Source organism: Eptatretus burgeri, chromosome 1 (assembly GCF_056783735.1).
Source record: "Eptatretus burgeri isolate ZD-2024b chromosome 1, Ebu_testis_v1, whole genome shotgun sequence".
Lineage (NCBI taxonomy): Eukaryota > Metazoa > Chordata > Myxini > Myxiniformes > Myxinidae > Eptatretus > Eptatretus burgeri.
Window position 1 is genome coordinate 155,422,733 of NC_140961.1, and position 27,620 is coordinate 155,450,352.

Below are 27,620 nucleotides of genomic sequence, written 5' to 3' on the forward strand. Positions count from 1 at the left end.
GCATCCATCCAACACCAATAGCATCCAACATACAATGGTCCCCAGTCAGTTATTTCATAAATATACGTTCAGATAGTCCCTTCCTTCTTATCTAGCGGGTCAACGTGACTGTGTTGTGTAAATCGCATGGCTTGGACTGAATAAACCTCTGAACTTCATTCCTACTCTTCTTTTTCGCCATTCCTGAGGTAAACCCAAGCAAGGGGTCCTCGCGAGGCTGGCAGGCACTCTGCTCGGATACCCATCAGTAAAAACCACAGCCGCGCCCTTCGTGTCAGAATGCCTCCTCACAGAAGACCAAGGGCAACAGTAGAAGCAAAGAATAAACGCCAGTGCTGCACAGAGCATGTACCCCACAGTGACGACCCCCCACCCACTGTTCAGGCGATCAGAGGCATAACCAACACAACAAATGCTAACAACATAGAGTATGCATGGGGTGCACTCTTCTTCAATCCAAATCTCCATTAATATATATATATATATATATATATATATATATATATATATATATATATATATATATATATATATATATATATATGTCCCCTTTTCAATCCCAATCTCCATCCAATAATTATATCCAATCCTTTCCCTCAATTCCCTGACAAAGATCAGGGCTGGCACCGTGCACACAAAACCGCCTTTGATAAATGGCCAGGCGCTTAATGGTGACCAGCACGCACTGTACCTGGCATGCTTGATGAAGGGCAGACCCATGCGCTGACCACGTGTACAATGGCGGACCCGCGTGCACTGTACGGGGCATGCTCAAAGGCGAGTGGACCCACGTGCTGAACACATCTATAATGGTGGACTTGCGTGCAGCCCGTGAAACGTTATCATCGCACAGAATGGGGCATGAATAACACAAATCTTTGGTCGGGTCTGCACATGGGGTTACAACAACCTCTTACTACCATTGGTCTTCACTCACCACGACGGCCGCAAATGTCTCCCGCGGAAGGTAGACATCCTCCCGCACCTCCGCCTGAATGCAGCTGCTGTCAGACAGAGGCATGCTGTGCATCCGGATCACTCGGGCCTCTTGGTGCACCACAGAGGAAGCACATTGACCAGTGGAAACCGAGAGTCAATGGGGCACGGCACGGTATTCGGTGCAAGGGGATTCATATCACGGGGTTCGGTGCAAGGCGATTCATATCATGTGGTTCGAAGCGAGACGATTTTGCAGCTTGGAACCATCTGGCTGCAAGTAAAGTGGAGGCAGTTCTAGTCATGTCAGCAGGCCCGATTGCTGGCCGGGGCCCAACCAGTGTGGCTGATTTGGGTGACGACACATCCCTTTGGGTCGTCACCCCTGCCCTGCACCATGGGTTCTATCAAAGGACAGGTCACGGAGCCGCAAGTGATGTTCCTGCTCGTCGTTCCTGCTCGTCGTTCCTGCTCGTCGTTCCTGCTCGTCGTTCCTGCTCGTCGTTCCTGCTCGTCGTTCCTGCTCGTCGTTCCTGCTCGTCGTTCCTGCTTGTCGTTACTGCTCGTCGTTCTTGCCCATTGGCTCGTTCTGTCTGGCTTGGGATTGACAACTTACCCATTCACCTGCTGGCTCCACCCTTCTTTAGGCCTAAGTCACATTTGCCACGGCGGCAGAGGGGTCTTCAAAATCTATGGCCACTAGCAAATTATATGGCGGCCGCAGTATTTCCACGGTCACACAATGTAGCAGTCACATATGTTTTTCTTTTTCGGGGAGTCACACGGTGTATTTTGGCCTGTCACATTTGCCACAGCGGCCATGGAGTCTCCAAAATCTACTGACACTAGCAAATTATATGGCGGCCGCAGTATTTTCACGGTCACACAATGTAGCAGTCACATATGTTTTTATTTTTCGGGAAGGCGCATGGCATATTTATAAATTGTGGAGACCGAAAACGTGGGGGTGCCATACGGTCTTTGATTTGATGTCGCACGGTGACCTTAGGGTGTGCCTGCAGTGGCCATATAATTTTCAAGTCAGATGCAAGGTGCCCGCAAGGCGACTGCAGGGGGACCTCAGGGGGGCCCTAAGGCGAACGTGCGGCCAGATGGATGGGAATGAGTAGGTTTTTTTTTTAAGTTTTTTTGTTTCGGCTTGTCGAATTGCTACGGCGTATGTAGAAATGAAATAAAAGTTATAAATCCACGTTATAATTCCACGGCGACCTTACGACCTTTAAAATATAGCCAAATGGCGTAGGGCCACCCTGAGGCCACCGCAGAAACTCTACGGCCGCCGCACGTTTCTGTCAATTCAGAGGGTGTATGGCCACCGTATCCTCACCATAGAGCAAATGTGACTTAGGCTTTAGGTCTTAGAAATTGTGGAGACCGAAAACGTGGGGTTGCCGTACGGTCTTTAATTTGATGTCGCACGGTGACCTTAAGGGGGCCCTGTGGCAGCCATAGAATATTCTAGGCAGATGCAAGATAACCTCAAGGTGCCTGTAAGGGGACCGCAGGGGGCCCTAAGGCGAACGTGCGGCCAGACGGACGGTAACGAGTGGGTTCATTTTTTTTTTAACCAGTTTTTTTGTTTCAGATTGACGAATTTCTATGGCGAATGTAGAAATGAAAAAAAGTTATAACTCCACGTTATAATTCCACGGCGACGTTACGACCTGTAAAAGATAGCCAAATGGCATAGGGCCACCCTGAGGCCACCACAGAAACTCTGCGGCCGCCGCACGTTTCTGTCAATTCAGAGGGCATACGGCCGCCGTATCCTCGCCGTAGAGCAAATGTGACTTCGGCCTTACCAATTCGCCTGCTGACTCCACCTTCTTCACTGCCTCGTCGTCTCTCTCTACCCATTGGCTTCTGTCCACCCAAAGACCTTCATTCACGCCCGACGGTTGCATCTCATTCTCTGGACCAATGCTCGCTGCACGAAGTGCCATGAAGCAAGAGACGATGTGCCAGGTATGAGGGAGGTATCGCCTAATGGACAATCCCCCCAAAACGTACTGGTGGTGCGGTCGGGCAATCATACAAGGTATTGGAAGACCGTTAGCCTCATCTCCTCTCATTTTTCTCTTCATTAACTCCTCCTCTTCATCGGGTTGTGTGTGTGTGTGTGTGTGTGTGTGTGTGTGTGTGTGTGTGTGTGTGTGTGTGTGTGTGTGTGTGTGTGTGTGTGTGTCCTGGCATCTGTCCTCGCTTAAGTTAATATTGTACACTAATTACATCGGGATAACTCTGCAATGTGTCTGCTTTTGTTATGCTGCTTGTGTATTGCTGCACCTCTCACATTTCTTCCTATTCCTGCTGCAGACAACAATAAACAACATTCACTGTGCCACATTTCTTTGCTCGCCTGCCTGTAATAAATCCTTTGTAGAAATGTTCCCAGCTGGTTTTCGTCTTTACTTTCATTGATCCAGCATGGTTCATATCCTAACTTAGCCAGCACTTTATTCCCAATGATCCGTTCCTTTAAACCGGTACGTCCGTGGCAGTGTCGCTGGGCTGCATCTGATCAGGTAAAGTGATCTGGTTCGGACAAGGCATACCGAGGGTGTGTCCACTGGTAATAATGTCACATGATTAATTAGGTAACCCAATTAACCCACAGACAGGAGGACCAGAGGTCACGTGGTTGAGTTATTGGCATTCACGATCGGTTAGCGACCCGCCGTGTCACAAAATTATCCATGTGCGATGGCGTGCAATTCCAGGGAGTCTGGTGGGAACCTGAGATTGCTCCCCCCCCCCCGGTGGTATTCTCACCCAACCCCTGGCCCGCAACAATATAATACTAGCTGGGAGCTGTGGAAATTCCATGGAATGCAAAATACATCTTCAAACGACTTCCGCTTCTGGGTTTGGAGCTTTGGCAGGTCTCTTTCTGGGCTCTCTGCTGACGATTCAGGACTCTGAAAGTTAAGTTTACGGTCATTATTTGTCCCTTTTAACTGTATATTTTTTCACCTTCATGTTACTGTGTGTTCGGAGTTCGGTTTTGTTTCAAAAATCATGCTATTATGTGAGTGTTTGTCGACCTTTTCTTACCGGGTTGCTTGAGGCCTACCCATCCTTGCTCTCTTGGTGTACAATCGTGTTTATTTGCATTTTCTCCCGATTATCTTCAATTCCTATTTTCCCCACTTAACTTTCCCAACATTCCACATGCCTCCCAACTTAAAACACTGTTTCTTGTCGTAAATCCAAAACAAAAAAACACAAAACAACCCCCCCAAAAACCGACCTTTCTCCTTGCATACTCGAGTCCCGATTCTTCTTCCTCTTCTTCTTCTTCTTCTTCTTCTTCTTCTTCTTCTTCTTCTTCTTCTTCTTCTTCTTCTTCTTCTTCTTCTTCTTCTTCTTCTTATTCTTCTTCTTCTTCTTCTTCTTCTTCTTCTTCTTCATCTTCATCTTCATCTTCATCTTCTTCTTCTTCTTCCTGTTCTTCTTCTTCTTCTTCTTCTTCTTCTGCTTCTGCTTCTGCTTCTGCTTCTGCTCTGCTTCTTCATCCTTCTGCCGGCACACCATCTTTATTCTACTGAGCTGACCTTCTCTCACCATTACCTTCACGATTTCTTCCTGCACCTTCCATTCCCGAATCTCTTCCTGTTCTTCAAGAATCCATCAAAAATCAATAATATTCCTTGTGTCCTATCGAGCTAAACACCTCCTGCAACTACATTTCTTTCCTCTTCCTGGTACTTTTCATCGAGCCAGAAGCTTCACACTGCGTTTACAGTTCCAAATTCATCACACACTTCCACAATTTTACTTTAACCTTCCCTTTTCCGAATGTTACGCAATACTTATTTTAAATAAATATATTCCCTTTTGACGATACACCTCCCATAACCACGTGCGTCTCCCGTAACCACATGATGTGTTTCCACCCTCTCAATTTACCGATTCAAATACACAATTCACCTCACGATTTTTTCTACAACCTTTCCATTACCGAATCTGATTGAAAGTCTCTAAAAAAAAGATATATATAATAATAATAATAATAATAATAATAATAATAATAAAAGCTATCTATTATAATGCTTCATCTTCCTCTTTCGCACGTATGGTACTTATTACTGCATCATAATGCACTACTCTTCTACTATTTAAACAGACTGCTCTCAATTCGACCTTTCCTTCATACCCTGCCTAAAAATACAATTGTTACAGGGTTTCTTCTCTCCATTCTCTGAATTCGCCTTTATTTCATCCATCAATAAATGTGTTTTTTTGCATCTCTGAACTAAAACTTCTAAAAACCCCAGTTTGCTATGAATGTTCGCTTTCCATCAACCATTCTTTTTTCCAACTTCAGTGCCAACATTCCACTCTTACCCCTCACTCTCAAAGCAACCATCACACTCTTCTCCCTCCAAGCCTCCCTCTCACCTCTCTCAAAAACTTCACCCTCAACTTTCTTCTCAACTCTCCCCACTCACCCTTCCCCCACCATTCACCCCCTCATTCACCCACCCCAAAGTTGCCCCACCTCTCATCCACAAAGCTGCCTCCTTCCACTGCCCTCTCACCTACATCTCATCACTCCACCTCCGAGAATCCTCAACTGCCTTCTGCCCCCTCACTTGTCCCCCTCTCCCGCAGCAACCAGAACGTATTCTCCTCCTAATCTGGCCCCCTCCCCGAGCTATTATGCAATCCCAACACTTTAATTAACCGTCCTTACCTCCTCCTCCTCCTCCCTTGTCCTAACCTCCCTCTCCACTCCTACCCCCTGCACCCAAAGCCTCCTTCCCTTCCTCTTCATTGAAAGTATGGACCTCAATTAAACGGGGCCTTCGCTCAAAACTCTCAGATCTTTCCAAATAGGTTGCCACTGACAAACTGGACATAATCTGCCAAACAGAAACTTTCCTCCCTCAAGACGTCTCCGACTCCCAAATATCTCCACCCTGGTTACTCCCACCTCCGGTATAACAAACATGAGCCTCGTCCTGGTGGAGGAGTTAGTCTCTTCATCAAAGACTCTCTTCCTCACACTCCATGCACTGTCCTCACTCGCACACACCCACAGGAACACCTCTGGCTTCGGCTTCCCCTCCACTCCCACCTCATGTTTATATATGTACTGTACCATCCACTAAACAGTGATGGCTCCATCCACACCTCACTATCTGAAAACATGTACCAACTTCTATTTTCTCATCCAAACTCTCTCTTCCTCATATGTGGTCACTTCAATTGTCATCATGCCCGTTGGCTCGGTGTGGGTACCTCTCTCACCTGTCATGGCACTACAGCAAAAGCTTTCTGCGACTCATGAGGACTGACACAATCGGTCAATTTCCCGACCTGGATCTCAATCAATGGTACTCCATCTCTTCTGGATCTGATTTTGACAAATTTCCCTGAAAATATCTGCTGTTCTTCCTTCTCTCCAACCGGATAATCTGTCCACGTCCTTGTCAAAGTGGACATCTCTCTGGCTATTATCAGAGAAACTCCTCCCCACCGTGGAGTCTGGCCTTTCACTCCAGCTGACTGGCAGGGTCTAAAAAGCAGCCCTCAAACTTATAGACTGGTCACCTATCACCACTTCCTCCAACATCAACTCATCCTGGGAATTATTTCAAAGTAACTTGCTCTCCCCCATGCACAGACTTATCCCCTCTCGTCTTCAGTTGTCCTACCCTTCATCCTGCCCTTGGTTCACTGAAGCTTGTGGCGAGGCAGTTGTCCTGAAACAACTTGCCTTTGCGTCATGGAAAGCAAACCCAACTGAGGGCAATCTCAGTTCCGTCCATCAAGATCGGAACAAAAGTGTATCTACCCTCAGTAGAACCAGAAAACAACATCTTTCCAAGCTCAAATCAGAACTTTCAAACCCCTCTCCCTCCTCCAAATCCTTGTGGCATCAAATCAAATATGTTTAGGGTGTATGTTCCCCCTCCACCCCATCCCTTAATTCAAATGCCCACACTGCTGATACCGCTCGTGAAAAGGCTAAATGCCTAAACTAAGTGTTTGCATTAAAATATTGTGTCCAAAACCCATCGCTTTCTGTACCCACCTTACCCAGTCGCACCCAACTGTCCCTGGACTCTGTCCTTTTCTCCTGACAAGGTGGAGAGCTTGCTGTCAAACCTCGTCTCATATTCTGCAACTGGCCCAGAGGGCATCAGCCCAGGTGTCCTAAAAACCTGCTCCTCTGCTCTTGCTCACCCTCTCTCTGTTATATTCACCCTCTCATTTGCTCAAGGTCATCTCCCATCTTATTGGAAATCAGAAAATATTACTGCCCTGCATAAAAAAGGTGCAAAAACAGATCCCTGCAACAATAGACCAATCAGCCTTCTCCCAATCATCAGCAAGTTTATGGAATCCATCATCACTTCAGACATTAAATCCTTCCTCTTTTCCAATGGCCTGATTTCTGATCATCAATTCGGTTTCAGACCAAGTAACTCTACCTTGGATTTGATGCTTCTGGTCTCCCAACAATGCATGGAGTTACTCAATGCTGGACATGAAATCAGAGCCATATCCTTGGACATATCGTGAGCTTTTGACATGGTCTGGCACCCTGCCCTGCTCACCAAATTCTCTCAGTGTGGTATCCATGGCCATCTCCATTCATGTCTGGCAAACTTACTCCCCTGTCACAGCCAACATGTGGCCATAATTGGAGGTGTTTCAACCCCTCTTCCGGTCCAGGCTGGAGTTCCTCAAGGCAGCATTCTGGGCCCGTTCTTTTTCTGGTTTTAATCAATGATCTCCCCGACTCTCTGGAAAATCGTCTTTATCTCTTTGCTGATGATTGCACCCTATGCCGTACCATCTGTCATCCCTCAGACCGGCATGCAGCAGCTTCTTCAATCACTGCAGATCTGGGTAAAATCACAAACTGGTCCAACACATGGAACATGTCTTTCAACCTGGACAAATCTCACACTCTCTTAATGTCTCTCCGAAGGGACTGTTTAGAAAACCCTCCCATCCATTTTCTCAACAATCCTCTGGAAGAAGTACTTTCTTTCAAACTTCTGGGTCTCACTATCAGCCATGATCTTTCCTGGGAAAGCCACATGTCAAATCTGGCCTCCAATGACCGACTGGGAATCATCCGTCGTGCAAAGTCCTTCCTCGGCCCACCTGAGCTGCTGACCACTCACAAAGCTTTTGTCCGCAGCCTGATGGAGTACTGCTCTCCTCTCTTGGCTGGTGCTGCTGCCTCCCACCTTTCCCGGCTTCACGCTGTGGAAACAAAGGCATTTCGGATCATTGGCATCTCACAAGATGAGGCTGAGACTTTGGGCCTCTCACTCTCTCACCGCAGGAAGGCCGGTGGTCTTTCTGTTTTCTATCCTCTCCTCTCCATTCTTGCCCCCCCTGCTCTCTCTGCAATTTGGCCCCACCACAATTCCCCAGGGCACTCAAGGACCGCCATCAACCCCCTTTTGGTAAAACTACCAAAATCTCGAATCACTGCTCACCTTCACTCTTTCATTCCTCTTTTTTTTCTCGCCTTTGTAATAAACTCCCTCACTCTCTTCAATCCCATTCTTCCCTCCAGGTCTTCAAAACAGCTGTTCACCACCACCTCTTATCATCTCCCATCCAAATCCTCGATCTTTTCTACCCATGTTAATCCACCCAAGCCCACCTCCTTCAAATTCCCTGCTTTCCTTCCTGAAAGTCCCTGTAATGACCATCTTGTATTCCCCATGTTTTGTGCCCAAACAATCTCCCTTCAACAGATCTCCTAATGGCTCTGTTCTGTCATACGAGCCTCGACAAGGCATACAACAAAAAAACATCAACCTTCAAACCGGTCACAAACACGAAAAACTCAGCATCTAACTGCCAAAAAAAAGTCCTCACCTTCCCCCTCTCAACCAGAAGGCATCAATCTTCTCCACAATCTAAGCTTTCAAACAACCTCCCCACCCTTCACAGTTTTCTGTGTTGGCTGTACATTTCCAACTAAAAGTTTATCCATGTCTGACATTGATGCCCTCTCCATTCATCTTGAAGCTGTTCTTGGCCCATTTCCCATCAGTGGTACGCTTCCCCTCTCTCTGTTTTCCACTCCCATGGCATCAAGTTATTCATGGCTCATTCTTGCTCAGCGCTGCTGATGCTATTGTCTGTTTTATTGTCTTCACACGTTCTCTAACTGTTTGTGAGACAGCCTAACTATGTTTTTCTGTCCTCACACACTAATTAATCTGTCCCAATCGCTCTGATTGTGCTTTGTTGTGGCTGGGTGTCACATTTTGCACTCATATTGTGGGTATTTCCACTGGAAAAAAAATGGAGGTAAATTGGTGGTCCAACAAGAATAAAAGCAGTGAGGATCCCACAATATTCCATCATCAATATCAGGATCTGTCAATTATTACGAGATGCCCCAGTCAGTCTCAGTCTCAGTCTCAGTCTCAGTCTCAGTCTCAGTCTCAGTCTCAGTCTCAGTCTCAGTCTCTCTCTCTCTCTCTCTCTCTCTCTCTCTCTCTCTCTCTCTCTCTCTCTCTCTCTCTCTCTCTCTCTCTCTCTCTCTCTCTCTCTCTCTCTCTCTCTCTCTCTCTCTCTCTCTCTCTCTCTCACACACACACACACACACACACACACACACACACACACACACACACACACACACACACACACACACACACACACACACACACACACACACACACACACACACACACACACACACACACACACACACACACACACAAAGTTACTGGCCACAAAAACAGCATTTGAATCATTTTGAAACACTCGGTAATGTGCCACACATTGTTATGATTGAAATTGTAGACTGCCCCACTCCCCCCACTTAGAAATTGCTGTTTTATAATACTGCCCCCCACACCTACTTCCCCTTTATTTCTGTTCATGAAAGCAAAATGGCAAATTGTTATATCGTCATTGCATATTTATTTATTGGATATTTTAACTCTTTTCTCCATTTGTGACTTCACGGAAAGCACAATCAAAATAATTACATCATTGAAATGTTGGAATATTTAACTCTTTAATCCATTTGTGACTTCACAGAAAACACAATCAAAATTATATGCAGGCAATATATGTGGCCATGAGCATGTCACGGCCAGTCATGTTCGCCGATGCAACTCACAAACCCCCAAGATGTGCGGAAGTATATTTGACAATAAACGACACGAAATCAATGATCTTGTCGATGCATATGTACACACCATTAAAATTGAAGGTTGACTTCGTACAAAGATCGTTTTTGACATGGGTTTAAGCCCGACTTGAGAGAATGCCAATCCCTCCCCACTTCAAGCCTTCAAACCACTACCCCACCCATCATGATTACCTGACCATCTCTCAATCTCACGAAACAGGTGGAAAGGATATCTGCCGATAAATGAACGAAAACCAATTATCTTCTTCCTGATGCGTATACATATGCACATCGTTAAAAGTACATAATGACCTTGGACAAATTTCAAAAGACACGGGCTGAATCTCTGCTTGAGAGAATGCCACATTGATATTTGGGTTGTGCATAAGTTAACAGACTGCAGTCTCGATTGATGAGGTCGATGTTCACAAGGGCCGAATACTGAATCCGTTCAAAATCATTGTTACTATCACTTTGGGAGTTTATCAATGAAGGGAACACCCATCGGGAGTGCAGAGCGATTGTGAATGTGACAGCTCTGAGGCGTCTTTGCCTTCCCATCACAGTGAGCACCAACATGGTGGCTGTAAGATTGAAATATGTCCTCAAACCCCCTCACTACCCATCATGGTCGCCTGTCCATCTCACCATCCCACGAGATATGCAGAAAGTATATAAGTATATGTGGCAATAAGCGACCCAAAATGAATTAACTTCTTCCTGATTGATATATATATATATATATATATATATATATATATATATATATATATATATATATATATATATATATATATATATATATATATATATATATATATATATATATATATATATATATATATATATATATATATATATATATATGCCTGGTGTTGGCTTAATGGTTAGGGTGGTGGGCTTAGGATCCGAGAATCCTGAGTTCAAATCCCACTCGGCTGTTGAATTAATACCAGGTGGGGTTGACTCTGCCTGTCATCCTTCCGAGGTCGGCAAAATGAGTGCCAGCATGCTGGTATCCTGTGTCGGAGTGGCGACCCGTCCAGGATTGTACCCAATAGCCAAGGAGACTGCTTCGGCAGCACCAACGCTCTGCACAGAGTATGGTCCCAGTGGATGGATGGATATGTGTGTATATATATATATATATATATATATATATACATATATACATATATATATATATATATATATATATATATATATATATATATATATATATTATATATTGTTACGGTTGTGGAAATTCACAGAACACCATACATGTCCTTTAGATCAGTTATGTTGATAAGTGCGTGTTCAGAATACATTTCCCCACCGATGTTTAACGGGCAATTATTCGTGTGCAGGGCTGTGAATCTTCAGTTAGCCGTTATTCTTTTGCTGTCTTTATTTTGGAACAACCACCTCCTCCAAAACGACCATAACCACCACCTTCACAACAACCACCTTCACCACAGTCGCATCTCCTCACCGCCTCCTCCAAGACGAAAACTACCACCGCCTTCACAACAACCACCTTCACCACAACCGCATCTCCTCACCACTTCCTCCAAAACGACAACCACTACCGCCTTCACAACAACAACCTTCACTACAACCACATCTCCTCACCACCTCCTCCAAAACAACAACCACAACGGCCTTCAACGCAACCACCTTCCCCACAAGCGTCAACATCCCCACAGACAACGGCCCCCGGCCCCTCCAACGAATAACATCTCCATCAACCAACGCGGTGGATTCTCCACACATGTGATAATACAAAAGCTTTGGCAAAGGCAATGGCAGTGGAAAGGGCCCGATTCACCAAGGGAAAACGCCCTTTCTGGAAGGCTCCATCGAGGTGTAAATTCCGGGCATTTCTGTCTGCGCGCATACTTAGGTAAATCGACAATTCGGCGATCAGACCCTATCGCGCGTGGACAGAAGAGTTGGCTAATTTATGGTGTGGTTAAAAACACACCTGTAGCTGGATTTTGGCATTGATCCAGAAAGCTACGACTGGATTGCCCGTCCGGTGGGCGCGCGGCTGTGATTAGTTAAAAGCAGTGGCCCTGTGCGATGGCACGCTGAATGGGTGGAGAACCATAACAATATTGTTGTGGTTGACCAAATTCGCAAACCACCATTCAGGTCCCTTAGGTGAGATATCTCGGTAAGTATATGTGTAGTTAGGCCCAAACCCGTTGTCTAGTGGGAATACATGTCATTTATGCGTGCTGCGACTCTTCAGGATAGCCGTTTTTCTTTTACTATCTTTATTTTGGACCAACCGCCATGATTACCACCGCCAACCGCGTCTCAACAGTCATCACAACATCAACCACCCACCGCGGCGCCGCTTCACGTCACACCTCGCAACCGTCGCATCGCCACCGTTCTTGCGCCGCTTGTGGGTACCGGTATTGGACTCGTGCAGGGCGCGCGCCGAACAGCGTGTACAAAACCACGGATTTTCCGCTCCAAAAACGGATCAAGAACGACTCACGCCCACTTTTGTTCCGTCCAATCGGTGAGCGAGGGGCGATTTGGCCCCGCCTCCAGGGCGTTGGAGGGCGGTCGCAATATGCAAATTCATGGATCAAAATGCATTCACGCCTACTTTTTCTCGGGCCAATGGGGAGCGAGGTGAAAGGTCGAAGGCAGGGGGTCAAAGGCGAAGCCACGGGGCTTATATAAGCGGCTGCGTTCGTCTTCGTGTGGTCGTCGTCGCGTGCGTTGGAGTTGAGTGCAGTTGGGAAATTCGCAGGAAGAAGAGTTCGGAGTTGGAGTCGGAGCGAAGAGGACGGAGCTGTGGAGAGGCGGCGGCGGCGAAGGCAGACAAGGGGGTGCTCGCGTCGGTGCCGGGAGCTGCACACCAGGGAGGCCGACGGCGCGACCTGGTCGAGGTGGAGACGCTCGTCGCGGGACCCGAGACAGAGTAAAAATTCTCCTTACCCCGAGCATCAGCAACCCCCTCCTGTTTCCCCCCCCGCGCTGAGATAGTGCGACCAAGGGGGCCCCTTTTCCCACCCCCTACCAGACACTGTCCGCGAGGCCCGCAGAGTTGGGGCACCATCGCCACTTCGCGCCTCATCATCAGACGGGTAGGCCCGACCCGGTCTCGACCCCAGGCCCGCCTCATCCTGGAGGGTGGTTCTCTTTTCTTTTGCTTTGGGAATGTGTGTTGTCGGCGCCGTCTGTGAAGTAAAATTGCATAAGTGTTGCCGTGTGCTCGCGTAGTCGGTATTATATCTGCATTGTCGCATTTGATTTTTGTCTTCTTTTCTATTTGCTTTTGGTGGAATTGTATATGTGTGCTTTCCGTTCATCGCGAATAAATGTGCTTTATGTTGAACTGTTTCCCGCTTCGCTTCGTCATTTCTTTCATTGAATCCTCATCTTGCTTCACGTAAAGGGTTGGTAGTGGGCTGAATACGCCCGATAATTAATCGAACCGTCGAGGCCGACGATAACACCGCTCGGTTATCCCGATAGTACGGAACGGGTCGCTTAAGTGGCCCGTGTCCGAAGTGGACCTGCGGCGAGGTGCGATCGCCCGGTCTACCCTCCGTGTGGGTACTTAGGTAGGTCGAATTTAGTGAGCAACCCTATCCCACACGGGGGCCGATTGGCTCGATCGCGGTGAGACCGAAAGGTCCACCCATGACTGGTTCCCGGCGTTAGTCCGAGAGGGTCACGACTGGATTGTCCGTCCGGTGGGCGACGTGCCGCGATTCGAGTTACGTGGCCGTTCGCACGCCGGCGGGCGCGAATCCGTAACAATATATATATATATATATATATATATATATATATATATATATATATATATATATATATATATATATATATATATATATACTTGTGTATGTATTTTTTTTCTACATAGTGTTCTTGGCCCCTTGCATTTTCTGGTTTTCATCAATGATCTCTCAGACTCTGGAAAATCCTCTTTATCTCTTCTCTGATGACTTCATCCCCTGCCCTGCCATCTGTCATCCCTCAGATTGGCATGCAGCAGCCTCTTCACTCTCTGCAGATGTGGATAAAATCATCAGCTGGTTCAACAGGTGGAGCATGTCTTTCAATTGTGACAAATCTCACACTCTCACCAAGTCTCTCCGAAAGGCCGAAAGCACCATCTCGACCCCCTCCCTCCCCCAATCTACTTTCTCAACAATCCCCTTGAGGAAGTCCTTTTGTTGAATTATTCAATCAATTCAATCTCAAGATCTGCTATGATCTTTTCTTGCAAAACCACATTTCCAAGCTGGCCATCAAAGCCAGTTGCTGGCTCGGCATCCTCCGCCGTGCAGTCCTTCCTTGGCTCAATTGAGCTCCTGACCACAGACAGAGCTTTCATTCACAGACTGATGGAGCATTGCTCTCCCCTCTCTTTGTGCTCCTGTCACACACCTTTCTCGGCTTTATGCTGTGGAAACCAAGGCATTTAGGACCATTGGTATCTCAGGCGATGAAGCTGACTCTTTGGGTCTCACTATTTCACTGCAGGCAGGTCGGTGGTCTTTCTCTCTTTTACCATCTTCTCTTTGGCCTCACCCCCCCCCCCTTGCTTTGTCTGTGATCTGTCCCTCTAATATTTATTCAGGGCACTCAAGGTCTACCAGCAACCACCTTCTTGTGAATCAACCAAAATCAAAAATCATAGCACACCATCACTCTGTCAGTCCTCTATTTTCCACCACTGGAATAAACTCCCACACTCTCTTAAATCTCACTTTTCTGTCCAGGTCTTCAAAACAGCTGTTCACCACCATCTCTTTTCTTCCCCCATTCAAAACCATGATCTACAGTATAGGAGCAAATGTATGTATGTATGTATGCTGGGATGTAAGTCAAAATATCAGCTCTCCACCCATTAATTGGACTAATGACCTGATATCACCGACAATTGTTACCTGAAATACTTCAGTAAAAGTACCCAGAGGACCCAAAAGACCCCTTGCCCCACACAAGAACCCAAAAGACCCAAACGACCCTGGGGACCTAAATGACCCTGAGCATCAAAAATATCTTGAAGACCCAAGATAACCTGAAGACCCTTAAAGACTCTGAATACCCAAAAGACCACGAAGACTCAAAAGACCCAAAATACCCATAAACTGATGATTCAGTTGATTTCCTCTTTAAGCATTTTTTTTCGGTGTGATTGAATAAAGATATTGATCCCACCAGTCACAAAGTATGAAATCAACTTTTGTAAAATGCTGCAGTTGAGAGGATTTCGTTGAAAACATAGTTATCCATGTCTTGTGTTTCATTTGCTTTCTCAAAAACATGCATCTGCCTTCCATTGATATTGATTTGTGATATTTATTTGTCATTTAATAGTTATATTGATTAGAACGACATAATAACCTGGATATATTACATATGTTACAGGTAGACTCAAGTACATAAATGAGTCTATGATGAAACACAACTTTAGATATTTGATACTAAGTTCACAAACATAATGAATATAATGGATGGCTTTTTGTGAAGAGGCATTGTAAATGCTGCCAAGGTCCTATGAGCAGCGGCAGTCTCTCCAATAAGTGCAGCCTGTGGCTGCTGGTTGCATCATTGGTTGGGACCTGGCTTTTCCGCTGATGCAGTGACCCCCTTACCAGTACACTGGTACTCATTTTGCCGACCTCGGAAGGATGACAGGCTGAGTCAACCTCCTGGTGTGTATTAATTCAGCTGCCAACGGGGCTTGAACTCAGGACCCTAGGATCCCAAGCCGCCACCCTAACCACGAAGCCAACACCAGGCTAGCAGCGCCAGTGAGAATGTCGGAATGCAATTGTGTTCTTTATCAAACACTCAGAACATGCCGCAGTAATGATTCACTCCTGTGATCTGTGTAACTGTCCATACCTCCAAACTCTGTGGGACCTTGAGAGGCTGTTTGGCCTCTTTTCTGATTGGCTGCCAGAACGAACATTGTTCACACTCTGTTCTACTCCTTTCTCAGTGGGTAGAAAGCAGTTATTGACTTAAAGCTTTGAGAATAGTTACTCCTTACCAGACAAAAGGCGATGTTTCCTTCATCCTGCTTGTTCAATCATCTCTCCCATTCGTCCCTGCTTGAATATATAAAGGCTTGGGCTGGGGCATTAGTTTGAGAGGTACATTCATGGTAATTTCTCCCAGACGTCATACATATGTATATAAGTTTCTCTTTTGTGTGCTGAACCTGCGTGGAAATTGAAATTTATTCCACCACACTCCGAAGACCCTGAAGACCAAAAAGACCCAAAAGACCGAGAGGAACCAGAACACGCAAAAGACCCAGAAGACCCAGAATATCTAAAATACCCCAAGGACACAATAGATTCCGAGGATGCAAAAGACCCCAAGGAACCTCACCAAACAAAAGATTGAGAGGACCCAAGAGACCCAAGAGGCCCAAGAGATCCAAATTACTTGAAGATCCAAAATACCGAGAGAACCCAAAAGACCTAATGGACTCGTGGAAATTCTGCAAAATGGAAAATGTGACTTCAGGTCACACATTCCACCCCTCCCCCCCAACTGCGCGTGCAAACACACACACACACACACACACACACACACACACACACACATACACACAGACACACAGACACACAGACACACACACTCCCGATTCTTCAACCATGCTAACGTAACAGATATCTACTCCTCCTTGTCAATCAGGATACTCGCCACCACAAACATTCTCCTTCCTTATTCTCATCATGCCTCCCCCTGTTCCCATCCCCTCAAATATAATACCTCCCCCTGCCTGCTGCCTTCTTCACCACACTTCTAAAAATTTTCATCCTCACCCTCTCTTCACCTCTCCCATCACCCTCCTGCATGTTGGCCCTGCCTACTCTCTTCATATGCCATCACTCTCAAAGCAACCTTCACACTCTTTCCCCCTCCCAGCTTCTCTCTCATCTTTCTCAAAAACTTCCCCCTCACCCTTCTCCCTCAACTCTCCCCTCTCTCTATTCTCACTCCAATCTTCACCCTCACACCTCCCCCCCTTCCAAAAGTTCCCCCCCCTCACATCCACAAAGCTGCTTTCTTCCCCTGCCCACTCTTCTCCATCTCATCACTCCACCTCCTCCAATCCTCAACTCCCCACGGTACCTCAACCCATCACCACCAAGGCTTTTCTTCTCCTCACCTGGCCCTCTCCCCGAGCTCTTTTGCAATCCTGAACACTCTTTCAACAACTCTCCTTGCCTCTTCCCCTCTTCTCTCGTCAAACCCTCCCCTCCCCTCCCCTGAATCCCAAACCTCCTGACCTACCCTCTTCCTTAACAGTGTGAATCTCAAACATCTGGGACCTTCGCTCAAACCTGACAGATCTTTCCATGCAGGTTCCCACTGACAAACCAGAAAATCTGCTGAACAAAAACGTTTCTTCTTCAAGACGTCTCTGACTTCTTAGTCAGTATCAGTATCAGCTACTCCTCTGTTGTCACTGGTCACTTCCTGGTCATTTCCTCCTCCAGTACGACAGACCTGAGTCTTGATCTCATGGTGAAGTTGTTCTCTTAATCAAAGAGTCTCTTCCTCACACACCATGCACTGCCTTCTCTCGCACACACCTCCAAGAATACATCTGGGTTCAACTTCCCCTCCACTCCCACCTCATGTTTAATTGTGTGTTGCACCATCCACCAGTGATGACTCCATTTACATCTCACTCTCTGAAAACATAGGTCCAATGATGTTTTAGTTATCAAACTTTAATTCCCATGATATCTGATGACACACTTAATGCTTTGTAGAGATCGGTTGCATGGTTTGAGAGAAGATCAAATATACATGTAACAATTCATATTAATTTTTTCAGCCGTTTTGGAGAATATTTTTTAAGGTTTAAAGGTATGCACTCTACCAATTGCCGTTCTGGTTCCCCATGACGAGTTATTGGCTGCCATAAAACAACACCTATATAGTTATCATATATATATATATATATATATATATATATATATATATATATATATATATATATATATATATATATATATATATCTTCTTCTTCTTCTTCATTCGGTTGCTCCCGATAGGGGTCGCCACAGCGGATCATCCATATGATCCGCATAGTGATTTGGCACACATGTTTTATGCCGGATGCCCTTCCTGACGCAACCCTGGTCACCTCTTACGACACAGGGATATGGTATACCAATTTTAACCGGGGTATACACCGGCCCAGTACACTGGTGCTCATTTCGCCGACCTCTGAAGGATGACAGGCTGAGTCAACCCCTGGTGTATTAATTCAGCAGCCCAACAGGGCTTGAACTCAGGACCTTTTGGATCCCAAGACGCTGCCCTAACCACTGTGCCAACACCAGACTAGTTATTATATATATATATATATATATATATATATATATATATATATATATATATATATATATATATATATCTATATCTATATCTTGCATGATACATGCATCAATGTTGAACATTTTGTGTGTCGCTCAAGTGGTTGAAAATAAAACGAATTTAAAAGCAAATGAACATTGAAAAACAGTGAAAAGTATAAATGGAATGCCACTTGGGGTAGCGCATACCCTGTCAGGTTGAACAATTTATGATTTCTAATCCACTGACAGGCCAAGTCTGCATCCCTGCCCAAACCAAAATCTAATCAACTTGTTGTTTTTGCCTACCCTACTCATCCACCAAGTTTCATCTCTATCCGCCCACAACTGTTTGAGATATCATGCTACATATCGTTTTTTGGCCCCATCTCGCAAAATTGAAGAATAACTTGGAAAAATAAAAATTCGTATCCAGATCCAGTTCCTCATTTTCATGAAAATCAAAATAATTGGTCCTTGTCACACATTCAACCTGTCCAAGAAGTTTTTTGTTTTTTTAATGATCATATTCGGATCTGGTTCTTCACCAGTCAGTATCATCACCAATATTGAAATTCGTCCGCAAACACAAATCAAGTTTAACAAAATCAAAGCAATTGGTTCTTCAAATAAATTAATAATCCTGAAGAATGTTATTGGGATTTTTTTGGCCACAATTGCTCTCAATCAAGTCACAACAATGAAAATGCATAATGCATTCAGAAAAGTCGTTGGTTTTCTTGTTACCTGCCATGATTGAAAGTTCGTAATTGCAGCACAAGTACCATTGTCCCATGGGCCTTGACCAGGAACACATTGTTGCAAATCATGTAAGGCATGAGCAAGAGCATACGTAGCTATGTATGTGTGATATGTCACGATCATGTGAGACACGTCTGTGAACTGCGTCTCAATATTACGTAGCTCTTCAAGGCCGGTGCAGGTCTTTAATTTATTTGAAATAATCCAGGAACAGTTGAACATCATTTTCCAGAATTCCAAAAGAAACACATTTTCAAAACATTCCACATTGCAAGAATCATTGTGAAATGTAGTTTGATTATTTTTCCATAAAATGGACTTGCTGGTATTTTCACTTGATGAAACCCCATCATTCCTCTCATTTTGGTCGATATTAATAATATCTTCCCCATTACATTCAGTATGTAATACAACTTCGTGTGAAAATGTCCTGTAACTTGGAGTCAGAGGTAGCATTGTATGATTTTTGTTTAATTCATGTTTAACACTGAGGAAACTTGATCCAGATTTACATTTACTTCTTGTTACATTTGCAGAATTAAAAATTGTCCTTTTGGTTTTTTGCCTTGAAGTTTCAAATCTATTTTGATGGATATCTTTGTTGCATTTGCAAAGTGCATTTTTGATGAATGGCCGGAGAGTGACAAGGAATTCATAAAAACCAGGAATTGAACCATGTCGGAGAGCAAAACCAATGCTCCCTTGAAATATGTGAGAAAATCGTTGAGAAGTGTATGGCTTGAAAGTTGCCCAAGCTTCACTAGCAATCCAAATCTTTCCTGTGATGTTTCTTTTCCAAAGTTCCTCAACAAATGGACTGAATCTCCTTTCTGCACTGAAAACAACAATCACGGATGCTTTGGTTCTTTCAACAATTTCACCTGCAGTTAAAAAGAATTTTCCTCATGAATAATAATGAGTTACACGGCAGAAACTTCATAGCAGGAGGAGGCCATAAGGCCCAATCAAAGTCTGCACAATGACTGGAAATCTATGTTTGTTGTTACGTGATCTTTCCTTTCTAAAATTCCCAACATCAGGCAAGGAAACTCCGTACCATGCCCGAAGTTTTTTATCTCAGAAAATATTCAAGCAGACAAACACCCAGCCACAGATTGGAAGCTAAAACAATTATGCCACAAAGTCAGCATTAATTTAGTCACCAACTATTGCAACATTACCCATCGGGTGATTGAATTACAAACCCTCCCCATTACAAGTGACTCTCAGACACACACACACACACACACATGCACGCACACACATACGTGCACCCATGTCGTTTTTTTCATTTTCTGTTACTAACAATTCTGTCTCACACATGCACACAATTGTGCAGTATCGCTATTCCTGAAACATAGTGCAATTTAAAGGATTGCAGAAAAATATGTTAACCTCAAAACATAATTCTCTTACCCAAAGTAAGAACCTTAACCTGTATGCAAATGAAAGATGTTTCCGACTGCACGTATCATCAGCTGGACACCATTCTTCTTCGAGATTTCGATCATTTCAGCCCAGACCCTCTCCAAACGGTGGATCCACAACCTTGGTCATTGATCAATATCATTTGGTTTCCTACATCAGGAGATCCACAACCTCAGTTTTGTCCAAGCAGTGGGTCAAACCCATTGTTGCAACATCACTAATTAGTCTTTACTTGCTCGAGGATTTAATATATTATTATCACATAGTTACAACCCCCATCACACATTCCATTATATGATAACATATTAAATCATGCATATTTTACCTTAAATATAACATGTCCACAAACAAACATGACCACCTCACTCACCTCTGGATCAAAATGTTATTCAACTAATCAAATGGTTATTTTTTAAACGTTTTTTTTAACTGTTTCCTAATCTCTGAGTAACCACTGAAATGGGTTTAAATGGATAACATGCATGTTTTTTGTTTTTTTAAATAATGCATTGATGTCAATACCTCGTTGATAATATTTTTACGATTCCTTTTGTATTTCACTAATTCTATTTGGTGTCATTTTATGATCTTATAGAAAACTTGTTTTAATCTGCTAACTGTAACTCCCTCTGTTGTTATACGTCTGACTAGTTGTTTTAATCTAATGACAAGTTCAGTGCTGTGTGTGGTTGCTCTCACAGTCCTAATTATTTCACCTGTGTATGTACCATAGAATAGCTTCTTAGGAATATTGCTGTCTCAGAAAGGCATTCGTACAATGTGGAATAGAAAAGCATCTCGTTTATCACATAATTTTGGTGTGAAATTTATTATTATTGATATTGATTTGTAATTCCTAAAAATAAACTGAAGTTTGAGTTTGGGTTTCCTTTTTTAATTTGAGTTCATTTGGATTATATATCATCATAAAGCTGATGAAATACAAACCCATCATCAATTGTGAGTAAATAATCAATGAATCTAACGATTGCCAAATCTGACCCATGGGTATCCCCACTGTGTGCTGGAGTATCTTGTTGCCAAATGTAAAGAGACTTGTTTTGGAGAAATCAAATACTTTATTTAAGTTTATTTTTGGAAAAACTACATGAATACTGATTTTCCTTTTCAGATCAGTTTGCTCTTTTTTGATAGACTTTAATGTGTACTTTATTACCTCCTCTAAATGCTTTATCTACCACTCTGTCGAATCCAGTTATGAGCTTGTCATGTGTAATATTTGTGTATATAATGTAGAAAAATCATAAGTTGATCAACATTTAGCCTTAACCTTGTTATTAATGTTATGGAAACTGTCGATTATGGGTTTGGAATTATCAACGGTCCAGAATTTTTTTAATACCAGAATAAAACCTCACCTTTCACGGTACTTTTTCAAGCATTTATAAAAGTTTCATCGTCCCCGTAATACTACCTGACATAGGTTTCAAATGGCATTTTCAACTTACGATGATGAACCTCATCTTACAAGGGATTTTGTGCATTTTTGGGATCCAGTAAATGAATGGTAATTTACCATGTTTATCTCGAACTAACAATCTTCTTGATTTTAAGTGATTTATATAGTTTTGTATCAAGTCTATTTTATTATCATTACTTACTTTGGAGGTCTTTGAGAGACCAGTCTGCAAGCCCAATTCTTCCAAAAGTGTTTAAATGTTAAATGTTTTGCATGCAAATGCAATATTAATTTTAGCTTTGTCAATTGAAACAACAGCACATAGGGTTTGAAGCTGTTTTAAATCATGACTTGTCTCTGGATTGTTTAAAATTACTTTCAGATTATCGATTCAAACTTTTCTTTTCAAATCAACAATCATTCTTTTTAGAGGAGTATCTACTTGCTCCAACCATAAAGCCATTTATGTGTTTGGTACTTTGTGTTTTTCAATTTATTCTCTCATCCATTACATCAGCCCAATCATTTTAAGTTCCATTGCTTAATTCCAGTTAATCCTTTTATTAGCCACCATTGAACTTTGATCCAAAATAAGGGATTTTGGATTTGGTCTCATTTTTTGTGTCCGTGTGTGCATGCGTGTATCCGCAATGATATCTTGGACATGTATAGACAGATTTTATTAGTACTTAGCAGTAAGACAACACATGACAGTATACATATGCACCTCATTTTTTTTCAACCTCAGATCCAAGATGCCTGACTGGCAGCCATTTTAATTGTAAAAAAACCCCGGTGTCAAACACATCCTCAACCATTTCTCGGACATGCATTATTAATGTTGTTCAAACTTGGTGCACAGTACACAATGGTACACATTTGTGCCTAACTTTATTTGGCAATCTCATCAAAGATGGCTGACTGGTAGACTGGTGGCCATTTTAATTGTAAAAAAACCGATGTTGAACACATCCTCAACTATTTCTGGACATGCATTTTTGGTGAACTTCCAGCTTCCTTCTGTGTCTGCCAAACCAAATTCAGCAACACCTACATGGTTATTTTTTTTCAACCTTTCATTTACCTAATCTCAAGTAATCTTGAAGAAGATTCAATTATTTTTTTTTTTAAAAAACGGTCTCATAAGATGTTACAACTTCCTCTTTCATGTCTGTGGTTCTCTGTATTGCATCATTATTCCTGACTCTTGTTCTTCTTCAAAAGACTTTTAAATTGGACCTTTCCTTCATCCTGTGTCTTAAACGTCCCACTGTTACAACATTTGTTTTCTCCAATCTCTTAGTTCCCCTTTATTGCATCCCTCACATAATGTCTTTAATCACATCTCTGACTTAAAAACAATTAAAATCCCAGTTTGCAGTGCATATTCATGTCCATCAATTGTACTATTTTTACAACTTCAGTGCCAATTCACCCTCCATACTTAAATCTACCTCCTCCTAACCCCTCAACTACTATCCCCTCTCCTTACTCTCCCATCTTGCCCCTCATCCTTCCTCTGCTCTTGGCACCTCTTCAGTATCTTGTTCTTCAGTATCAGCTCCTCCACTGTTGTCCCAAAATGTGTGGTGCTCTCACATCTGGGGACTCCATTCCAACCTAATAGATATCTCACACTCTCAATCAGGATACTCGTTACCACAAACATGCTCCTTCCTTCCTCTCAGCATGCATCCCTCTCTTCCCAACTCCTCAAAATCTTGTACCTCACCCTGCCCACTCCCTTCTTCAACATACCCTTACCAAGTCTCATTCTTCCCCTCTCCCCTCCTCTCCCATAACCCTCCTGCCCCTTCCCCATGCCTGCTCTCATCCACTCCACTTCCTCTCAAAGCTTCCCTCTCAACCCTCCCTCGCAAAGCAACCTTCACACTCTTCCAACTTCAAGCTTCCCTATCACCTTTCTCAAAAACTCCCCATGCACCCTTCCCCTCAACTCTCCACCTTAACGCTTCTCCCTAAACTCTCCCCCTCAACTCTCCCCTTCTCCCTTCTCCATTCTCCATTCTCCCTCAACTCTCCCCTCAACCTTGTCCCTAAAGTCACCCTCCTAACCATTCTCCCTCAACTCTCCCCACTCACCCTTGTCCCTCAACTCTCCCCTCACCCTTCTCTCCCAACTCTCCCCCTCACACTTCTCCCCAAACTGCCCCCCTCACCCATCTCCCCCAACTCTCCCCCTCACCCTTCTCCCTCAACTCTCCAATGTCATGCTTCTCCTTCCAATCCTCCCCCTCATTCCACCTTTACAAAGTCGCCCCCCTTCACATCCACAAAGGTGCTTACTGACCCCACCATCACTCTTTCGCCACATCACTCCACCTCCTCAAATTGTCAACTGTGTCTGGTCACTGTCTTTCACTCCCGACTGTACCTCAATCCATCACCACCAAGCCTTTTCTCCTCCTCATCCAGACCTCTTCCCAAGCTTTTCAGCAATCCCCCACACTCTTTCAATAACTCTCCAAACAAATCACCCTGCTCCCTCGTCCTAACCTCCCACTCCCCTCCCCTGCAGCCAAAACTTGCTCCCTTCCATATTCTTTAACAATGTGGACCTTAAACATCCGGGGCCTTCACTCAAACCTGGCAGATCTTGCCATACAGGTTGCCACAGAAAAAGTATACAATCTGCTTAACAAAAACTTTACTCCTTCATGACGTCTCTGTCTCCCGAGTATCTCTCCCTGGTTAAAACCTCCTCTGGTATGACAGACATGAGCCTCGTCCTGGTGGCGGAGTTGCTCTTTTCATCAAAGACTCTATTCCTCACTCTTCATGCACTGCCATCTCTCCCATAACACCCCCAGGAATACGTCTGGCTAGGACTTCCCCTCCAATCCCACCTCATGTTTATATGTCTTTTGTACAGTCCACCAAACAGTGATGACTCCATTCACATCTTGCTCTCCGAAAACATGGACCATGTCCTATCGATTCATTCAAACTCTCTTCTGAATATGTGGTGACTTCGTTTTCCATCATGCCAGTTGGCTGGGTGTGGGTAACCCTCTCACCTGCCATGGCACTGCTGCAAAAGACTTCTGTGACTCATTGGGAATGAGACAATCAGTCAACTTCTGACCCAGATCTCGAACAATGGTACTACATCTCTTCTGGATATGATTTTGACCAATTTCCCTGAAAATATCTGTTCTTTATTTGCTCCAATTGATTCATCTGACCACATGCTTATCAAAGTAGACATCTCTCTGTCTGTTATTAGAAAATCTCATCAGTGCCGTAGAGTCAGTCATATCACTCAGGCCGACTGGCAGGGTCTTCGAACAGCCCTCAATCTTGAAGACTGGTCTCCCCTCTCTCAGACATCACCTTGTCCTGGAATTCTTTCATATATATATATATATATATCTCTCTCTCTCTCTCTCTCTCTCTCTCTCTCTCTCTCTCTGTGTCTCTCTCTCTCTCTCTCTCTCTCTCTCTCTCTCTCTCTCTCTCTCTCTCTCTCCATCTCTCTCTCTCTCTCTATCTCTCTCCATCTCTCCATCTCTCTCCATCTCTCTCCATCTCTCTCCATCTCTCTCCATCTCTCTCCATCTCTCTCCATCTCTCTCTCTCTCTCTCTCTCTCTCTCTCTCTCTCTCTCTCTCTCTCTCTCTCTCTCTCTCTCTCTCTCTCTCTCTCTCTCTCTCTCTCTCTCTCTCTCTCTCTCTCTCTCTCTTCCACACAAAATACCCCACAATGACAAAGTGAAAACATGTTTTTTTTTTATTTTTATGAGTAAATGAAAAATGAATTGCCGAAATGTCTTGCATCAATAAGTATTCAACCCCCTGAGTCAATCATTTGTAGAAGCGCCTTTGCGAGCAATTATAGCTTCAAATCTTCTTGGGGATGTCTGTATCAGCTTTGCACATCTGGATTTGGGGATTTTCTCCCATTCTTCCTTGCAGATTTGCTCAAGCTCTGTAAAGTGTCAGTGGATGGGGAGTGTCAGTGAACAGCAATTTCAAGTCTTTCCACAGATTCTCAATGAGATTCAAGTCTGGGCTTTGGCTGGGCCGTTCAAGGACTTTCATGTTTTTGTTCTGAAGCCATTCCAGTGTTGTTTTCGCTGCATGCTTCGGGTCATTGTCCTGTTGGAGCATCAATCTTCACCGCAGTCTCAGGTCCTTTGCACTCTGAAGCAGGTTTTCCTTAAGGAATTGCCTGAATTTGGCTCCATTCATTGTTTCCTCTATCCTTGCAAGTCTTGCAGTCCCTGCCATTGAAAAGCATCACCACAGCACGATCCTGCCACCACCATGCTTCATGGTAGGAATGGTGTTAGATTGGTGATGAGCTGTGCTGGTGGTTTCCACAAGATGTAGTGCTTTGCATTTAGTCCAGAGAGTTCAGTTTTTGTCTCATCAGACCACAGATTATTTTTCCTCATGCTCCCAGTATTTCACATGCCTTTTTGCAAACCTCAGGTGTGCTGTCACCTGCCTTTATCTCAGGAGTGGCTTCCATCTGGCCACTCTCCCATAAAGGCTAGATTTGTGAAGGGCAGCAGAGACTGTTGTCCGTTCAGCAGTTTCTCCCATCTCAGTAAAGGAACTCCGTAGTTCTGTCGGAGGATCTTCGGTTTCTTTTTCACCTCCCAGACCAAGATCCTTCTTGCGCAGTTGCTCAGTTTGGTCGGATGGCCAAATCGAGGAAGAGTCTGTGTAGTTTCATATTCCTTCCATTTCCAAGAGACATCTCAAGTATTATCAAAGGAAATTGGAAGCACTTGAACTCAATCCGGAGTTTCAGAGCAAAGGGGTTGAATACTTATTGAATACATTTCAGCATTTCATTTTTCATTTATTGGAAAAAAAGTAAAAACAACATGTTTTCACTTTGTAATTATGGGATATTTTGTGTAGTTCGGTGACAAATAAAACAGTTAATTCAATCCATTTTATATTCAGGCTGTAATACAACAAAATGCGACAAAAGGTGAGGGTTGTGAAAACTTTCTGAAGGCTCTGTACTTGGAGTAATACCTAAGAGAAAGCAAGTGGGGTGTGGACTTGGAAATGTACCTGAGAGAAAGCAAGTGTGGGTGTGGACTTGGAAAAGTACCTGAGAGAAAGCAGGGCTTTGCATCTGTACAACGAAAGAGATTGATGGAAACACCACATATGGTTTGCGTGCTTCTTATCAGTGATAGGAAGATAATTCTGACAATAACATAAATCATACATGTGATCATCTTTCTGAATTGAGAACAATCTCCTTACCAAGAAGATTAATTTTGTCCACTTCGTCAACATTTGGAATCGTTTCGATGAAGTCGAGACAATGCCCTTTATTTTCTGCTTCCTTTACAAAGCCATATCTATGGCTTGTAAATGTGCAGAGGAAGTTTAAAATCAACTCTAAAAATGACGTCCTTTACTGTGACTACTGCTGGAGTGGAGGAGTGGAAGGTGTGAGGGCTGTTATAAATTTCTTGTTTGTTTGGTTCTGGGGCCACAAGAAAAATTATACCAGATTTTTGCAGCTATTGCTAAAAGGTGGTGTGTGTGTGTGTGTGTGTGTGAGTGTGTGTGTGTGTGTGTGTGTGTGTGAGTGT

At 44.0% G+C, this 27,620-nt stretch overlaps 2 protein-coding genes across 2 annotated transcripts in view; one reads left to right on the forward strand and one right to left on the reverse strand.

The window, feature by feature from the left end:
- The window catches only part of LOC147035804 (extracellular calcium-sensing receptor-like), a 70,544-nt gene extending 69,523 nt beyond the window's left edge, over positions 1–1,021 (reverse strand). The window contains exon 1 of the mRNA XM_085869588.1: positions 938–1,021. Coding sequence (XP_085725714.1) covers positions 938–1,021 — 84 coding nt within the window. The remainder of the gene's footprint in view (positions 1–937) is intronic.
- A 12,392-nt stretch (positions 1,022–13,413) lies between these two features.
- The window catches only part of LOC147035805 (uncharacterized), a 71,106-nt gene continuing 56,899 nt past the window's right edge, over positions 13,414–27,620 (forward strand). Inside the window, exon 1 of the mRNA XM_085869600.1 lies at positions 13,414–13,458. Coding sequence (XP_085725726.1) covers positions 13,414–13,458 — 45 coding nt within the window. The remainder of the gene's footprint in view (positions 13,459–27,620) is intronic.